The sequence below is a fragment of the Salvelinus fontinalis genome, chromosome 2 (assembly GCF_029448725.1).
Source record: "Salvelinus fontinalis isolate EN_2023a chromosome 2, ASM2944872v1, whole genome shotgun sequence".
NCBI lineage: Eukaryota > Metazoa > Chordata > Actinopteri > Salmoniformes > Salmonidae > Salvelinus > Salvelinus fontinalis.
Window position 1 is genome coordinate 74,259,588 of NC_074666.1, and position 18,436 is coordinate 74,278,023.

General features: G+C 42.0%; 1 protein-coding gene across 1 annotated transcript; it reads left to right on the top strand.

Moving 5' to 3' along the window:
- The first annotated feature begins 2,727 nt into the window (after positions 1-2,727).
- LOC129825556 (uncharacterized) lies at positions 2,728-13,960 on the top strand. The gene is made up of 5 exons (XM_055885733.1): positions 2,728-3,133; positions 4,036-4,127; positions 7,157-7,255; positions 8,699-8,869; positions 10,135-13,960. Exons 1-5 carry the CDS (start codon positions 3,061-3,063, stop codon positions 10,327-10,329), a joined length of 630 nt encoding a protein of 209 aa, XP_055741708.1. The 5' UTR covers positions 2,728-3,060; the 3' UTR covers positions 10,330-13,960.
- Positions 13,961-18,436: the final 4,476 nt, after the last annotated feature.

The following is an 18,436-nucleotide window of genomic DNA, read 5'->3' on the forward strand; positions in this document are numbered from 1 at the left end:
GTCCGTAAAGCTCTGAGACAGGAGTTTGTCGAGGCACAGATCTGGGGAAGGGTACCAAAAATTTTCTGCAGCATTGGAGGTCCCCAAGAACACAGTGGCCTCCATCATTCTTAGATGGAAGAAGTTTGGAACCACTAAGACTCTTCCTAGAGCTGGCACCTCGGCCAAACTGAGCAATCGTTTTTTTATTTTTTTTTATTTTTTTTTATTTCACCTTTATTTAACCAGGTAGGCTAGTTGAGAACAAGTTCTCATTTGCAACTGCGACCTGGCCAAGATAAAGCGGTTGAAGGGCCTTGGTCAGGGAGGTGACCAAGAAACCGCTGGTCACTCTGACAGAGCTCTAGAGTTCCTCTGTGGAGATGGGAGAACCTTCCAGAAGGAGAACCATCTCTGCAGCACTCCACCAATCAGGCCTTAATAGTAGAGTGGCCAGACGGAAGCCACTCCTCAGTAAAGAAACATGACAGCCCGCTTGGAGTTTGCCAAAAGGCACCTAAAGCCTCTCAGACCATGAGAAACAAGATTCTTTGGTCTGATCAAACCAAGATTGAACTCTGGAAGAAACCTGGCACCATCCCTACGGTGAAGCATGGTGGTGACATCATTATGATGTGAGGATGTTTTTCAGCGGCAGGGACTGGGAGACTAGACAGGATCGAGGCAAAGATGAACAGAGCAAAGTACAGAGATCCTTGATGAAAACCTACTCTAGAGAGCTCAGGACCTCAGACTGTGGGCAAAGGTTCACCTTCCAACGGGACAACGACCCTAAGCACACAGCCAAGACAACACGAGTGGCTTCGGGACAAGTCTTTCAATGTCCGTGAGTGGCCCAGCCAGAGCCCGGACTTGAACCTGATTGAACATCTCTGGAGAGACCTGAAAATAACTGTGCAGCAACACTCCCCATCCAACCTGACAGAGCTTGAGAGGATCTGCGGAGAAGAATGGGAGAAATCCCCCAAATACAGGTGTGCCAAGCTTGTAGCGTCATAACCAAGAAGACTCGAGGCTGTAATCGCTGCCAAAGGTGCTTCAACAAAGTACTGAGTAAAGGGTCTGAATACTTATATGAGGATTGACGCTGGAGACGAATAAACAACGGACATGAGACAGAACAGGAACAGCGTCTGGACAGGGGAAAAATAACGACATCAATGCTGACACGGGGATCTGACCGAGGAACAAACAAATCAAATCAAATGTATTTATATAGCCCTTCTTACATCAGCTGATATCTCAGTGAACCTCTCCAGCCAGCTAAGGCGTAGAAGCCCGACAAGCTAGCTGAGGCACCCCCGGTTCCATCGGCGACGGCACCCGAACCCGACGTTGCCAACAAAAACAAGAACTCCCTGATGCTTCACATATTGGTGTCAGCATTCTGTGAGGATCAACACTGGAGACGAGAAGCAAGTACAGGGGGTGAACATTTAATAAACAACAGACATGAAACAGAACAGGAACAGCGTCTGGACAGGGGAAAAATAAAGACATCAATGCTGACACAGGGATCTAACCGAGGAACAAACAGATAGGAGGGGCAATCAACAAGGCAATGGAGTCCAATGAACGCTGATGTGCATAATGATGGTGACAGGTGTGGTAATGATGGGGAGCCTGGGCCTCCCGAGTGACACAGTGGTCAAAGGCACTGCATTACAGTTGCTAGCTGTGGCACTAGAGATCCTGGTTCGAGTCCAGGCTCTGTAGCAGCGTTCGGGTTAGGGGAGGGCTTGGCCGGCAGGGATGTCCTTGTTCCATCGCGGTCTAGCATGGAGGGCCGGGCGCATGCACGCTGACACGGTCGCCAGGTGTACGGTGTTTCTTCCTAAACATTGGTGTGACTAGCTTCCGGGTTAAGCGGGCATTGTGTCAAGAAGCAGTTCGACTTGGTTGGGTCATGTTTCTCGACCTTCGCCTCTCCCAAGCCCGTATGGGAGTTGCCGCGATGAGACAAGACTGTAACTACCAATTGGATACCACGAAAAAGGGGTAAAAGTATTATTTTTTTAAATATTAAACAAAATGGTAGGCAGGAGGAGCGTGAGCAGGCGTGACAACTTATGTAAATGTAATATTTTTTATTTTAATTTTTTATAAATTAGCTAATATTTCTAATAATCTGTTTTTGCTTTGTCATTTTGGGGTATTGTGTGTAGATTGATGAGGGGAAAAAACAATTTCATACATTTTAGAATAAGGCTGTAACGTAACAAAATGTGGAAAAAGTCAAAGGGGTCTGAATACTTTCCGAAGGAACTGTACATGTAGCAGAGATGCAGTTTTGGACTCCACCAACAGGCTGTTCCCTCTCATTGCACACTATCCCATCACAGGCATCTCCAAGGTAAACTGTGACTACAACGCTGGAATGTGATGTCCTCCTGGCTGATTTGGACCCTAATATTGGGATTCCCAACCAAGATAACTATTTAGGCTTCTTACTTTGTAAACTTTAAGATATTGTAAAGCGTGATGTTGTGTGAACGTAGTCAATAAGTTACATTTAATCAAATAAATAAACTATTTGCATTATTAGTGTGTTATATAGTCTGGTTGATGGTTAAGCCTATCTAGTCTGTCATGAAGAGTACAAACTAGTGCATTTCTGAATGATTGATCAAGAAAATGCAACAGAAAAACCTTTATTGCATTGTCCCAACATTATGAAAAAGGCTTCGGTGTGCTGCTATGAGTTCAGTGGCTACTTAATAACCAGTGTCAGCCAAGTTGCCCCTTTGGCGACTGCGCGCGCGTGTCTATCAACATCGTACAAGGACTGTTTGTTGTCCGGTGCCCGGCGACGTCACGGAATTTGAGAGCAGGACAGTGCTCTCAACAAACAGTCCTAGGACTCAAATACTGTGGCAAGTTAACCGACGTGAGTTTCCCTGAACCGACTCTTGTTTGGAGCTCGTCTCTCTTACATTGGAATAGTACAAGGGATAAGGAAAATAATCAGAATCTATGATCTCGGTCCCTTTGAGGAAAACAGTCCCCTTTTACCCTCTGACTTCATGATCCAATTGGGTTTAGATAGTCTATTCGCCAGAGATGTCCACCGCTGCAACTCCAACCACCCCCTCTCAGTTAACATCGGATCAACTCACGGTCATTGTGGCAGCATGTAAGTAAGATTTTAATCTCTCAAAATGTCACATTTTCCATGAAACTGATGGTGGCATTTGAGCATAGATCAGAATCAGATATAATCTTAGGCATATTTTTGTAATTAACCCATCTGTTATGATGAACAGGTGTATTGGCATGTCACTTTTGCCTGTTACATTAATAGCAGTTGTATGTGTTCATTCGTTTTCTTTGGACAAAACACAACTATTGTAAAGTTGTAGAAAACTGCAACACTGTAGCCTATGTGGACCACTGACCTATGCTATAGATCTAGATGGGGAGTCTGTTGCCTCAGCAGGTTGTTCAGACCAGTGATGGATCCTTTTACTTCATCAAATCCCTGCTGTGGTGGTGTGATAAGGAATATGTTGAATACACTGTTCGCCAGCTGCTATCACTGTAGATAGCAGCCTATTTGCCTACCATGTTAGATATGAAGCTTTCTATTTTTAGAACCTATCTGTATTATCTTGAAGCTGCTAGTGTTCCTCTTGGACTTGTTTTGTATCAGAAGATGAATTACATGGTTGACTTCACATTTATATTTGATAGTAAATGAATTTGAAGTGTGGAAAATCGACTGCGACTAACATTACGATAGCCAATTATCCCTGTCCACAGATTGAAAAACGTATTGTGAACAGTGTTCCATTAAATAGTCTACACAGTATGTCCACACGGCGTTTCAACTTAATTACCTGTGACCTGAGCAGGAAAAGCTCTGTCCCCTTGCAAACGCATATTACAGTGTTCTGAACACTATAATAAACTATTACTTAACATGAATTAGACTGGGGCATTACGTAATGTATCTTTTGTACAAGTGCATGTCCATTGTCATTTTGATGCATTGTTAACAGCGGGTGATGAGTTTTCTCTTCTCCTCTCCTTTACTAGTTTCAGGTCTGGTGTTCTTTGTGGTGATCGTGGTGCTGCTGTCCATATACCGGAAAGAACCTTACTGCTGCAAGGACACCCGTGGAGACATGGTAAGGACCTTGAGCTCACTCACTATATTTTATTGAAAGATACAATTAATGGTTTGTAAACAAACCGTAAATTAAAGTTAGGCACAATACAGAATAGATGTGACTGAGGCCAAATGTACCATGCAAATTAAATGTAGCGCCATTAAGAGGTGTCACGTTTAATTTGCATGGCTATAAGAACAGGCCCAGAATAAACTCGATATGATAACTTTAAAACCATGCATTTGCATTTAATGGAATTAACAGTGCTTTGGCTATGAGCTCCGGCTTCCATAACTATCCCTGAGTGCCAAAGCAATCATGGGCCATAGTGTGTGGTCAGGCAGCATTGACAAATGCTATTGATACCTGCGCCAATCTTGTGATGTGTCAACACCACTACAATGAGAATATTACAAACAGATTGTTTAGCTAAACATTTCACTCAAAACATGTTGTATGAAAACATATGAATGGCTAACACAGGGCGGAGGAAAATCTGATCTTGACTGCATACAAGCATATCCTGCACAGCCTACTGGTAAATCTCACCCAGAAACCAGAAACTGGATACAATATTCAGTGTTCCCCTGAGTGAGGAACACAAACACTGGCACAGAGGAGGAGTCTTCTGTATCACTGTTGACCTCCTTTCCTCTCCCTCCCAGAGAATAGAATTTAGCAGACAAGAGTATCTTATATGAATGGTACCATGATGGATGCCCAAAGTATGGAGGTTCATACATATCAATACTATTTAACAACTTCAAACTATGACCAATATTCAAGTCCCTAACTTGGTACAGGAAATAGGGAACAGGAAGTATAAACTCTCCATGGAGGTCAGTTTTCAGTTTCTGCCCATCCTCCATGTTTCCTCTTCCTGACCTGCGTCCCTGGGGTAGGGTTAATATGTTATCTCTGGAGCACAGGGACACTACTCACACCTTCCAACTCTTTCCCTTTCTCAGAGAGACAGGAAACATCAACATCTCCTTTGTCTCTGCTATGTTTGGCTCTGGCCTGAACAGATTAGAGAAAACTTTGCTGTCTCTTGTCAGGAATAGACAGGCTTGCCCTCTTGTACATGTCAGCCATTTTGACCTGCTGTCAGCTAGAGTAACCCACACCTGACAGATCAGACAACATTGCTCGTCACTATTTCCTACCATATTGTCAGTGTGTGGAGTGGAGTCTAGTCTATATAGTAAACAGTGGGTGACAGGGTGTAAATATGGAAAGATCTTGGTGGGTATGGAGATGACCTCTGGGAACTGTACAGGTGACAAAGTGTTACTGGGTGAAAGAATACACAGCTAGCTGGCGGTGTGAGCAAAGTAAAAAATCAAGTTTCCTGACGATTTAAGTTGTTTTTTATATAGAAACAGATTTGTTGAAATCAGTTTGTTGTTTTTGGTCTCCCTGTTATGTCGTTTACACATTCCCTGAAATCCTATCCAGTCACCCATATAGTCATAGTGACTGGTTAACTGAGGCATGTTGCAGAAGAGGGTGGTTTTGTTACAAGATCATTACAAGGACACCAACTTGAAGGCAAGCCAGATTGTGAGGGAGGCTCACATGGAAAAAAGCCTCTATTATTGTTTTCTATGGAACGTTTACTTTCCTCTATATGTGTTGTTGCCACATACCTTTCCCTGCTTCAGTTTGAATAATGACCAGACCCTTCTGTGGGTGTTGGGGACAATGGCTCTCCTTCAGGTCGCGTCACTGAAAAAGGCACACTGCCGATGGGGTCCTCCCCCCACTTCAGCTCTGATGTTACACGGTTGTGCTTTTTCACGCTGGGTGAATCAGAGGCAGTAAACAAAAGGACATCTCCCCTTTTTATCCTCAAGACTTTTTTCGCCCCTTGAATGTGCAAACTAGCGAGGGAAGGTGACCTTTGACATCAATGTTTCTGTGGCGTCTCTCTCTGTCACATGCTGGAGGGGTGATGACAAAGGTCAAACTGCATCACTGGGAACGTGAGTGATGTCCCTGTTCAGGCAGGCATAAAAAAACTGGCCCTGATGTTTTGAAGGTGACCATTTTGTCAATATGAACAAGCTTACTTCCCTATGCGTAATTCGCAGTGGGGGCAATTTTCAATGTAAATGTAAATTGCTACAACCGTTCTCCTACTCATCACGCATCCAAATTTTTATTTATTTTATTTGACCTTTATTTAACTAGGCAAGTCAGTTAAGAACAAATTATTATTTACAATGACGACCAAACCCGAACCCGGATGACGCTGGGCCAATTGGGACTCCCAAGCACGGCCGGTTGTGATGCTGGATTGAACTCTGTCAGGCAAAAAATTCCTTTGTTGTAATGCTGTGTAATGTCGTCCAAATTAACTATGGGGGACATAATGTGTATTTGAGCATGATTGTTAAGAGGAACCTGCTACAGTTACAAGGGAAGAGAGAGATGCTGAAAAGGTCACACTGTGTGGTTTCTTGCTAGGGACCCTGGTGACACAGTAGGACACTGCATTGTCCCCAATACAAAGAGACTCATTTAGGCCCAGGGTAATCAACTAGTTTTCCGGCAGGGCTTTTGAAGAATTCCAGCACCTCATACAGTGTGAGCCTGCCTAATCTTGTTTGAAATGGGTGGGACTGGGAGGAGGCACGGAAATCGTAGGGTGGTCGTCTTATAGGCTAGATCATTTATGGTATTGCTAAAACAGTCAGGACCAAGACGAATGAAACAAGGCATGACAATTGGTCAATGAGGCTGAAATTAGGGAATGCCTTCCTAATTGGGATGTTGGGCTAGCCTCGTAATTACCAGACTGATTACCACTGCGTTATCAAAACAGAATGTAAACTCGCAAGACTTTCGGAATGTTGTACAAGGTTAACGTTGGGCAGATCGTCGACATTCAATCTCTATTTGAATTAGATTCTCGTTGAATCTCAAATGTAAATGTAGGGTTGTTAGAAATTGTTCAGTCATCTCTGTAGTTAATGTGCTAATGGAGGGTTCATCATACTATACTCTAACTCACATTAATCACTGTTCCCTCTGTCCTCCTGCAGGATGCCCCTCCTCAGTACTACAGCAGCAGACAGACACTGGTGGGAAACCCCTGTCTGGAACACACTCACGACATCATACACGACAACACACACTCACAGGTAAGAAGGCACAGCACTGGGTGGGTCAATACATTTTCAGTCGATACGTTGTCAGTCTCAGTGATACCGGTGTGTCAGGTGCGGAGCTGGGGGGGGGGGGGGGGGGGGGGGCTTATAACTTCCAAAGTAGCTGGTATCATAAATGCATTTATACTTGAATGGTCGTCAATCATCATTAAGTAGCTTATACCTGCACCAGGATTATTAAGCACACAGATTGATACAAGGCAATGTGCAACGAGCAGACAAGTCAGAACCATGGAGAAAGAATTAGGCCTAGGCTACACCTTGCTCTTTAGATAAGTCAGACAGTAAACTAAATAACATCAATCATGCATGATCAGGTAGACCGCAGTCTACAACATAAGCAGCAAACACATCCACATCAATTTGATAGGCTATTGCTTTCTGCAGTCAAGCACAAGGAACTGAATCCCATGTGTCTACTAACTACTGTGCTATAGTTCAACCTAATTAGGTAATATAGAATAAACTACTTTTGCTTTCATATGCCATTTAAAAACCAGTTACAGGGAAGAACATTATAGTAAACCTACTCACCAAACAGATGTGTCATGTCATGTGGTAAAAGGTCATTCATGCGTAATCATGCAATGTAAAATTGCAAAGACATTTTGAAATGTCCAAAGATCAGGCAGAACCAAATCCGAACTAACATCTATATATATTGTTGAAAATAATAAATTATACAGTCTTTATCCCTAAATAAATTGTCTTTCAATTTAAAATTGAGCGCATGAGACCCTTCTCAAATTGTCACTCTTTTTAAAAAGTAACTATTTCAGTCATGAGAGGTGCATCTCACTTCACACTTGCAATTCTTTGCTTTTCAAAAATATTATTTTCTATTTATTTTGTTATGTATTCCGTAATATTCTACCTATAAAATAGGGTGTCTTGACTGTGATAAGGGCACAGGAATATAAAAGTGTATTTTCTACTAAATTAACAAACAAGGCTATTGCTAATGCAATTTCATATAGCCATAATCACCAGCAGCGCAGCGCCAGTCTCAGGCCAGGGGGACCCCTCAAGGGGGTATAGCGACACACAGCTAGCGGTACATTGCTTTATAAAATAAGCAATACCAGCTCAGACCAATTCCAAGATTTAACAAAATCATAGTATACAGTATATCATATTATATATACATTTGTCATGTTTTATAGTGTTAAATAATATTTTTTGAATTTTGTTTTTGGTACAATGTTTTTCTTGTAAAAAATCTCCAGGAACAGGAGGCCCCGCTTCTGCTGTGTGTGGATAGGTCTATTGCTCTGATGCGTATAGTCAGCAGTGATGCACTGACAAGGATTCTCCATGACCAAACTGACACCAGCAGTATCTTCCATCAAAGTGTTTGTGACATCTCTCTAACTGTTCCATTGTGTTCCCCGGCTGTCTGCGTCTTCTCTCCATCAGTCAGGGCAGCTGTTCCTTATCGGCCTGCCCTCCAGCTACCGCCTGCCCTCCCTGGAGGCGCCCCTCCCCAGGCTGCCCTCCTACGAGAGTGTCAGGAAGAAGGACCGCCAGAGACAGATACACATGATGATCGCTGACCGTTTCGGCCTCAACGGCTCAATGCTGACTGAGGTAAGATACCGGGGGGTGGACGGGTAGCATTGAGATAAGTGGCATGTATCCTCATAAGTATTGAACGCTGCCTCAGCTGCCTGAAAGTGTAGGTTATTGAACGTTACCAAAGTTAATCTTTAGTCCATTATTAAAGAGCCTCACATATATAATCTGTTGTTTACTCCAAAGTGCAGTGACCTATAAAAGAGAATAAATGAGAGGTTTTGTTCATTATGAATGTGCTGTCACAGGATAACTGGAGCTTGTTCTAAGATGAAACACTATTCAGAACGCCGTAAATAGGAGCCCTATCATCTCATCTTCTGCTGTAGTGATGCACAGACTGCGCATTCCCAGGTTTTACCGTGTTGATCTTTCGCCGGGGCTTTGACTTGCGTAACGCTCGAGCAAACAAGGTAATGAGAAAAGGGCAAATCAAACATAATTAAAGCTTGCATCCTCAGTGTAAACAGTGGCAGAGAATGCAGCTTTGTGCCTTTTTTCTCCTTTATTTGTCTTTTTTTGCTCCTCTTTTTCTTTAATAAATGTCCCAGTGAATAAGTGCCCTCCCATCAGTCTCCCATTCTGTCACCGGTAGCTCAAAGTGGCCCCTGTCAAGAGGGGGTCTGATGGCCCATAATTGCCCCGTCTGTGCTGTGGCCGTAGGGGCTGGAGTGAAACTTTGTTGCGTAGTACGTGTGTGGTGTTTTTATAGGCGTGCAGGGCTGTCCTTGTCGCCCGCGGGGGCCCCAAGCAATTAAAAGATAAGGAGTTAGTCAGGGAGTGAGGAGCTGGCTGATGACGGAGATAGGCTCTGTACTGGAAGAGTGATGCTAAAGGGAGCCCGGGTGCTGCCAACCTAATCTGTCATGTAAACGCTAACATGATGCCATTAGGTTTGATGTTAGAGATCATGTATCAGCCAATACACGCTAGGAAACACCTACACCTAGGAAATGGAGTCTCTAATCTTAGATGGGATATCATTTTTGAAGCTCATGGGTTATTTTATTGTGTATGTGGAATATATAGCGTTTAACATTTTCAGTACGTTTTAAAGCCTCTCAATTATGAGTGTTAACATTTTTTAATATTTTTTTTATTTAACCTTTATTTTAGTAGGGTGACTCATTCTAAGTGGCTCACTTTGTCACAAAGTATAGCTTGATATGATGAGCCGCGACACACTCAAATCAAGCCATTCACTCACCAATTTTACTCATACCCACTTACCCTAGGTTCTAAAGCAGTGTTAACCAAAGCTTACTCTTTCTCTCCCACAGCCCCCTCCAACGTATGAGGAGAGCATCTGCCACTCCATTGAAGTGCCCTTTGACATTCTGGGGTCTGTAATAGACGCCCCTCATCCCCAGAACATTTACCCTCCGCACCCTGGCACAGACATTACCACTCAGTCAGAGGTAACCACTCAGTGCCCGTCCACTCAGGATGCCAACAGTGCCACCCTACCAGTCTGAATCCTCAGACTCGCTACTGACACACGATGACAAGGACAACTGGAGTATTGATGCTTTTTATCCACCTTGATGTGCCAAACTAGTCAGAGGATAACAGACAGTGGAAATGCACACATTCTCAATAGGTTGAATCAGATCCAGCAGCCAATGGGTTGACTGTACTGTAGAAACATCCTGCAGTGACAGTATGCTGGAAGATAGGGACCAAAGATAGTGAAATTCTACATTGCGGGTTACTCCATTCTGACAAACTTGAATGTCTAAACACCTCTAGTCAGTTGTGATTTTAAACTGGAGCCTAAATAAGATTGGTGAACTGGGAAGACTTGGATTGCCATTCTTCAGTGAAAAGGGAAACCGTCCTGTAGATGACCAATACCATGACTATGTGTCTGAGATGGCAGGTTCTAATGCCAAAGTGAACTGTAAGAGGAGACAGGCCAGGTAGAAAGACACTCCATGGCAAATGTGCTGCTGAAAAACAAAGACCATTTTGCTGTGAACAGAAAAAGCACCAAAAAGGGAAGAACGATCTTTAGATTTAAAAAACATGTTTCTCATATTTTCTACATTTGATCATTTTATGGATTAAAGTAATCTGGATGATTGTTTTTTGGGGAACTGTGTTGTAGCAAGTCCTTTTCTGAGTAAAACCACTCTCCACTTTTAGTGCAATGTCCGAGCCAAAAATGTATAAGCGTGAGTTGTAAAATGCTCCTATGTCCTTCCCTGCTGAGCTTGAGTTGTACAGCTGAGCCAGCTACAACTTGTGTGCTAGTCTTGGAACCTGTGAAGGGTGAGTCAACAACACCAAACCTGTGTTGGCTCTGGTAACGGGTCTTAAAGGCCCAATGCAGCCGTTTTTATATCAAATCATTTATGGGTAACAATAATGTACCTTACTGTAATGGTTTTCCATTAAAATTATCAAAATAGTTTTTTTTGTTGCTTTTAAGCGTTTTAAGCGTTAAACGTTTTAACAAGCAAGAATTGTGGTCTGAGTGGGGAGGATAAAAGGGAAAAATAGTTGTTATTGTTAGAGAGGTTTGGAACTCTTTGTTATTAATCTATTAACTCATTTACCACCTGGTGATGTCACCAGGCAAGCTGAAACTCCACCCATGCAAAACCTGCTGTTTAGAAGGTCCTATGTAGAATGTATTTCCAACCAGGAAATAATACTGATCAAATCTTGCTAGTTTCATCAGCTGTTGTACAATATGACGCAAAACACAGAAAACTGAATTTTGACTGCACGGGGCCTTTAAGATACAATTCAGCATTGGGATTCTGGGAAGCGTTAACTAAGTAGCTAGCTTTCTTTATTCAAGAGCTCTGTGAACAGTGAATGAGAATAGTTGTGTAAAAAGCTTTTTTTGTTGTTGATTAATTGGGCTGCCTGTCTTAACAGTCCCTGCACAAGCTTGAGAAGAAACCAGTATCAATGACAAAAAAAAGTATGTAATATTTCCCTCACATCATGTCTGAAACAAAAGTATGAGGTTTCAGCAGCTGTTAGCAAGTAGAGACAAGTCTATTCAAAAGACAGCAATTGTGAAATACTTGTATGTTTATACAAGTGTAAGAGTGAGAATTGGAGTTGATAATCATTTATAGACATGTGTCTATAAATTACTGTCTGTCACGTAAACTAATTGAGATGGTGGTGGCTTCCAGATAAAGACATGTTTAACATAGCGCCTGTGTGCTGTCTCTGTCTGGCCTTAATGTCCACTAGTTTCCTTTTCACCTCATTTAACACATGATTTACTTAACAAAAGGCACATCTCAATAGGTGGTCCAGGTATGACATGACATGGAACAAGCAGGGGGAGGGGCAGGTGGTGCTTTCCTCTTTTGTTCTCCATTGCTTCTCTATTGTTCCTCAATCTAGGAGGAGGCTGATGACATCACATCTGACCATTTATTTAACCTTTATTTAACCTGGCAAGTCAGTTAAGAACATTCTTATTTACAATAACAGCCTAGGAACAGTGGGTTAACTGCCTTGTTCAGGGGCAGAACGACAGATTTTTACCTTGTCAGCTCGGGGATTCGATCTAGCAACCTTTCGGTTACTAACTACTAGGCTACCTGCCGCCCCAAACCTGCCACTCCAAAATCCTTGAAGTTAACTTAAAGTTTGCGGTTGTCTCAAAAACACTATTTTACTCAAAACTTATTTTTTAGCCCTTTAGTGTATGTATTTATACTTGGGATATTTGAACAGGAAAAGTAAAACAAAATCACTGGAGGACGTCTAACTTTCACTTTCCGAACCCTCTAAACTGCACATTACATTGGTGGGAGCAGTGTTTTTGTGCATTTTGAATAACCCTGGAACCTAAGTATTATACAAGTGAATTGATTACCTGTAAGTTTACTTTGAACCCACAACCAAGTTACATCTGACCTGTGCACACACATTGAACATATGTATGTAAATAATAAACTGTTATTAAATCAAATTGTATTAGCCACATGCGCCAAATACAACAGGTGTAGACTTTACAGTGAAATGCTTACTTACGAGCCCCTAACCAACAATGCAGTTGGATATACGGATAAGATTACAGATAAGAATAAGAAATAAAAGTAACAAGTAATTCAAGAGCAACAGTAAAATAACAATAGCGAGACTATATACAGGGGGGTATTTTATATTTTCTTAATCATGTAAATTGTTACTTGCAATGGGTGAATTGTTTTTAAAAGTCATAATGACAGTCTAAGGAGGAAAATGGATGCATTTGTTTCTGTATTAATGAACATATGTTACCTCTGTGTCTTGTCAAATCCTTCTCCATCCATTGTCACTCAAAAGCTTGACCTCTGACATCTGGTGGCCAGCTATAGAATTGCAGTCTTGAAGATTACACCATTTTAACTGAAAACTGAACCAACCCACCCCATACTTTTGAGACAATACTCTCACATAAACATAATGATGTCACAGTCAGTAATATATTTAACTCATTAGATGAAGTGTCCACAAGGGTTCCATTGTCCTGCTGTTGGGTGTCTAATGAGAGAGAGCGAGAGAGAGAGAGAGAGAGAGAACAAAAAGAGGAACTCAGAGGTCATTAAGCTCCTCACAGTTGGGCAGCACAGCTGGAAACAGCCTAGGGGCAGAATGAGAAGACACTACAGGATGAACAACTTCCATCACCGTCTTCTGACTGACAGACACAAAGTGCAACTGTTTGGTAATCCCCTTGAGCTCTTGTTGTAAAAGATGAGCCCCATATAGTTAATTAGGTCTTATGGTCATTTGATCCCGTAAAATACAGACCACAAAAAGGTGACATGGGGTTCTCTCTTCACCATTGGCATCTCAACAGCTAATTAAGCATAGATATTTGGCATTTAGGGGATTAGCACATGCTATATTGAAAGACAGGCTTTGTTACATTTACAATTACTTTCTGATAACCCTTCAGATTTCAATGAAGGAAAGCAAATAGCAGTGGATTGTTTCTTCAATAAATGTCCTAATCTTCATAGCCCTTTATACTCGTACCTGTGTATGGATTGAAAATGACAGATTTGGGCACTAATACGTGCCTAAATTGGAATGCAGTTACTGTACAGTAACATGCTATACATGACATCAGAGCTCTGGCTCTGAACTTCACAGTGCAGTATGGGTTTTGACTGACAGCAGTTCTGAACTTGAGCACCACGCGTGACAGAAGTTTCCTCAATCACTCCCAGTAATCGGGCAACTTTTGCAAATAGTTTGTTGTCTGAGTGAGGGAAATGCTGTAAATTAAGATTAATCAATGTATTCTGAAAGATGAGATGTTGAGGAATATAATAAATACAGCTTTGATGTCATACGAGCAACACAAACATCCATGAGTCCAAATGTGAACTTCACATTTCCAAATCATAAAACTCATGTCAGTGTCAGTGTTTATGATCACTATGTTTGATGTACAGTTACCGGATGACATGGCATCATACCCTGTTTTTTTTAACAGAATGAGACGATTTGTTTATTGGGAAGAATATTCGCCGCAGTACACACACCTGAATGTACTCATGACTATTGTCTGTGCCCACCAAGATTAAAATCTGTTTCCCTGAATTGCCTTGTGAAAGCCTAACACTGTAAGATGTTATTTTATAACTTAGCTAGTCGTGTTGGCAATAGAACAAGCTTTCGAATCATGCCCACCTGACCCAGATTGTGATTAGTTAATGGACTGTTTTTGGATTGAGTAAACAACAACAGTAATTGTGTGATGGCAGGAATGCAGGGTTGTGTTCCAAACATAACTACAAGTGTGCTTGCTCTAGTTCTTCAACAGCACAGCTAGGAGAGCTAAAAAAAAATCCTTATAGTTGAAGATTCTTCTTCGACTCATAAAAGTGCATTGAAAATGCTTAGGAACTGTGCACACTTTGGAGAGGTGTGTGGCCACTAAGTCCTCTCGAACCTACTCACTCAGACCCTTGCAATTTTTGGGGGTCTTATGTTACACCTACCCCATATTCTCCAGGAGTAGTCTCTGGATACATTCTGTAACATGAGTAGTTTTAGATTTTGTTATCAAGAAATGCTTCAAAAAGTACAGTAAATGTAAAATGCACAGAAAGTAAACAGTGTAATGTTTGGATTCAGTCTTGTGTCAGTGAACTGTTGCGTCCTCACCTTTCATCTAATAATTTTCCCATCATCTCCAAGCTGTTCCCTTTCAATTGCTACCATGATTATGGATATGCGTTTTATATAATTTATATTGCGCACACACACACACACACACACACACAAAGTATTTGAACCCCTTGCCTTTTTCTACATTTTGTTACGTTACAGCCTTATTCAAAAATTGATTAAATTGTTTTCCCCCCCTCATCAATCTACACACAATACCCCATAATGACAAAACAAAAACAGGTTTTAGAAATGTTTTGAAAGTATTCAGACTCTTTACTCATCACTTTGTTGAAGCACCTTTGGCAGCGATTACAGCCTCGAGTCTTCTTGAGTATGACGCTACAAGCTTGGCACACCTGTATTTGGGGGATTTCTCCCATTCTTCTCTGCAGATCCTCTCAAGCTCTGTCAGGTTGGATGGGGAGTGTTGCTGCACAGCTATTTTCAGGTCTCTCCAGAGATGTTCAATCAGGTTCAAGTCCGGGCTCTGGCTGGGCCACTCAAGGACATTGAAAGACTTGTCCCGAAGCCACTCGTGTTGTCTTGGCTGTGTGCTTAGGGTCGCTGTCCCGTTGGAAGGTGAACCTTTGCCCACAGTCTGAGGTCCTGAGCTCTCTGGAGTAGGTTGTCATCAAGGATCTCTCTGTACTTTGCTCTGTTCATCTTTGCCTCGATTCTGTCTAGTCTCCCAGTCCCTGCCGCTGAAAAACATCCTCACATCATAATGATGTCACCACCATGCTTCACCGTAGGGATGGTGCCACTTTTCCTCCAGATGTGATGCTTGACATTCAGGCCAAAGAGTTAAATCTTGGTTTCATCAGACCAGAGAATCTTGTTTCTCATGGTCTGAGAGTCTTTAGGTGCTCCACCTGTTTGAACTCGTTACCTGTATAAAAGACACCTGTCTACACACTCAATCGAACAGACTCCAACCTCTCCACAATGGCCAAGACCAGAGAGCTGTGTAAGGACATCAGGGATAAAATTGTAGACCTGCACAAGACTTGGATGGGCTACAGGACAATAGGCAAGCAGCTTGGTGAGAAGGCAACAACTGTTGGCGCAATTATTCGAAAATTGAAGAAGTTCAAGATGACGGTCAATCACTCTCGGTCTGGGGCTCCATGCAAGATCTCACCTCGTGGGGCATCAATGATCATGAGGAAGGTGAGGGAATCAGCCCAGAACTACACGGCAGGACCTGGTCAATGACCTGAAGAGAGCTGGGACCACAGTCTCAAAGAAAACCATTAGTAACACACTAAAAAATAGAGCTTTTTGGTCTAAACTCCACTCACCGTGTTTGGAGGAAGAAGAAGGATGAGTACAACCCCAAGAACACCATCCCAACCGTGAAGCATGGAGGTGGAAACATCATTCTTTGGGGAAGCGTTTCTGCAAAGGGGACAGGACGACTGCACCGTATTGAGGGGAGGATGGATGGGGCCATGTATCGTGAGATCTTGGCCAACAACCTCCTTCCCTCAGTAAGAGCATTGAAGATGGGTCGTGGCTGGGTCTTCCAGCATGACAACGACCCAAAACACACAGCCAGGGCAACTAAGGAGTGGCTCTGTAAGAAGCATCTCAAGGTCCTGGAGTGGTCTAGCCAGTCTCCAGACCTGAACCCAATAGAACATCTTTGGAGGTAGCTGAAAGTCCGTATTGCCCAGCGACAGCCCCAAAACCTGAAGGATCTGGAGAAGGTCTGTATGGAGGAGTGGGCCAAAATCCCTGCTGCAGTGTGTGCAAACCTGGTCAAGAACTACAGGAAACGTATGATCTCTGTAATTGCAAACAAAGGTTTCTGTACCAAATATTAAGTTCTGCTTTTCGGATGTATCAAATACTTATGTCATGCAATAAAATGCAAATGAATTACTTAAAAATCATACAATGTGATTTTCTGGATTTTTGTTTTAGATTCCGTCTCTCACAGTTGAAGTGTACCTATGATAAAAATGACAGACCTCTACATGCTTTGTAAGTAGGAAAACCTGCAAAATCGGCAGTGTATCAAATACTTGTTCTCCCCACTGTATATCAGGTGGTGTGATAGGAAAGCCAAGAAAAGTGTTAAAGATTCCAGCCACCCAAGCCATGGACTATTCTCTCTGCTTCCACACGGCAAGCAGTATTGGTGCATCAAGACAACAGACTCCTGAACAGCTTGTATCTCCAAGCCATAAGAATGCTAAATAGCTAACAGAATGGCTACACAGACTACATATATTTTTTTATTGCTCTGTCTCTATGCACACTCACGCACACTGACACTCCAACACACACATAACATGCACACACATTTATACTGACTACAGACACGCACACATACTCACATAGAATCATCATTTACGCTGCTGCTACGCTGTTTATCAAATATCAAATCAAACTTTATTTGCCACATGCGCCAAATACAAGTGTAGACTTTACTGTGACATGCTTACTTACAAGCCCTTAACCAACAGTGCAGTTCAAGAAGAAAAAAATATTTACAAAGTAGGCTAAAATAAAAAGTAACACAATAAGAATAACGAGGCTATATACAGGGGGCATTGGTATCCTGATGTTTAGTCACCTACCCTATGCATATACTGAACAGAAATATAAATGTTTTTTTCTACCTTATGTTATTTTTTAGTGATACTTTGATATTGATTACTGCATTGTTGGGTTTGGAGCTTGCAAGAAAGGCATTTAATTGCATGTGACATTAAAACGTGAAACTAATGGATAAATGGATTCTCTCTTTAGCCATGTTGTAATGGAACTTGCTTTTGAAGTAACCTGAAATATATCACAGTTAACTACTCAGCTTCTGAAACTCAGATTCTCATGTCAAGTAGTGAACACTGGTTCATATTACAGAGAGGATGCCTTTACAATGTATTGAACAGGGCCCGGTTTCCCGAAAGCATCTTAAGGCTAAGTTAATCATTAAAATGGTTAGATGAACTTAACCTGAAGATGCTTTTGGGAAACAGGGCAGGGTCAACAATTTATATATACACACTAGATGATGACAGGGCTGTTTTGATGCCACCGTGCCTCCATCTTGGCACTCCCCCAACGGAGTAAAAATATTTTGGAAGCTATAGAAATGCATTTATTAAAAGTATATATTTGTTTTTATCACGTTTATTATATTACAGACACCTTCATTCTCCTCTACTGATATAAGTAGGACATGGTGACATCCCGCCAACTTTGAGAAAAAAACACTTTATATCAGAGTTGTCTCGAGATGGCTATGCATATTCATGAAATTAGGCTAGTGGCATAGTATCTCTTTCCATTGAATACAGGCGGTTGACGTCAACAAACCTCATCGAATATTCAAAACGGGATTACAATAATGCTATGTATCCACCAATCCAAAGAAAGGATATAGGCGGGAGCTAGACAGCCCGGCGTTCCACTTCGTGGACAACTGATGTACCA

Bases quoted from the DNA above. Each gene is read 5' to 3' on its own strand.
- LOC129825556 (XM_055885733.1), top strand. From the start codon at position 3,061: ATGTCCACCGCTGCAACTCCAACCACCCCCTCTCAGTTAACATCGGAT. The intron at 3,134-4,035 runs GTAAGTAAGATT...CTCCTTTACTAG, and splicing joins CACGGTCATTGTGGCAGCAT to TTTCAGGTCTGGTGTTCTTT. The intron at 4,128-7,156 runs GTAAGGACCTTG...GTCCTCCTGCAG, and splicing joins AGGACACCCGTGGAGACATG to GATGCCCCTCCTCAGTACTA.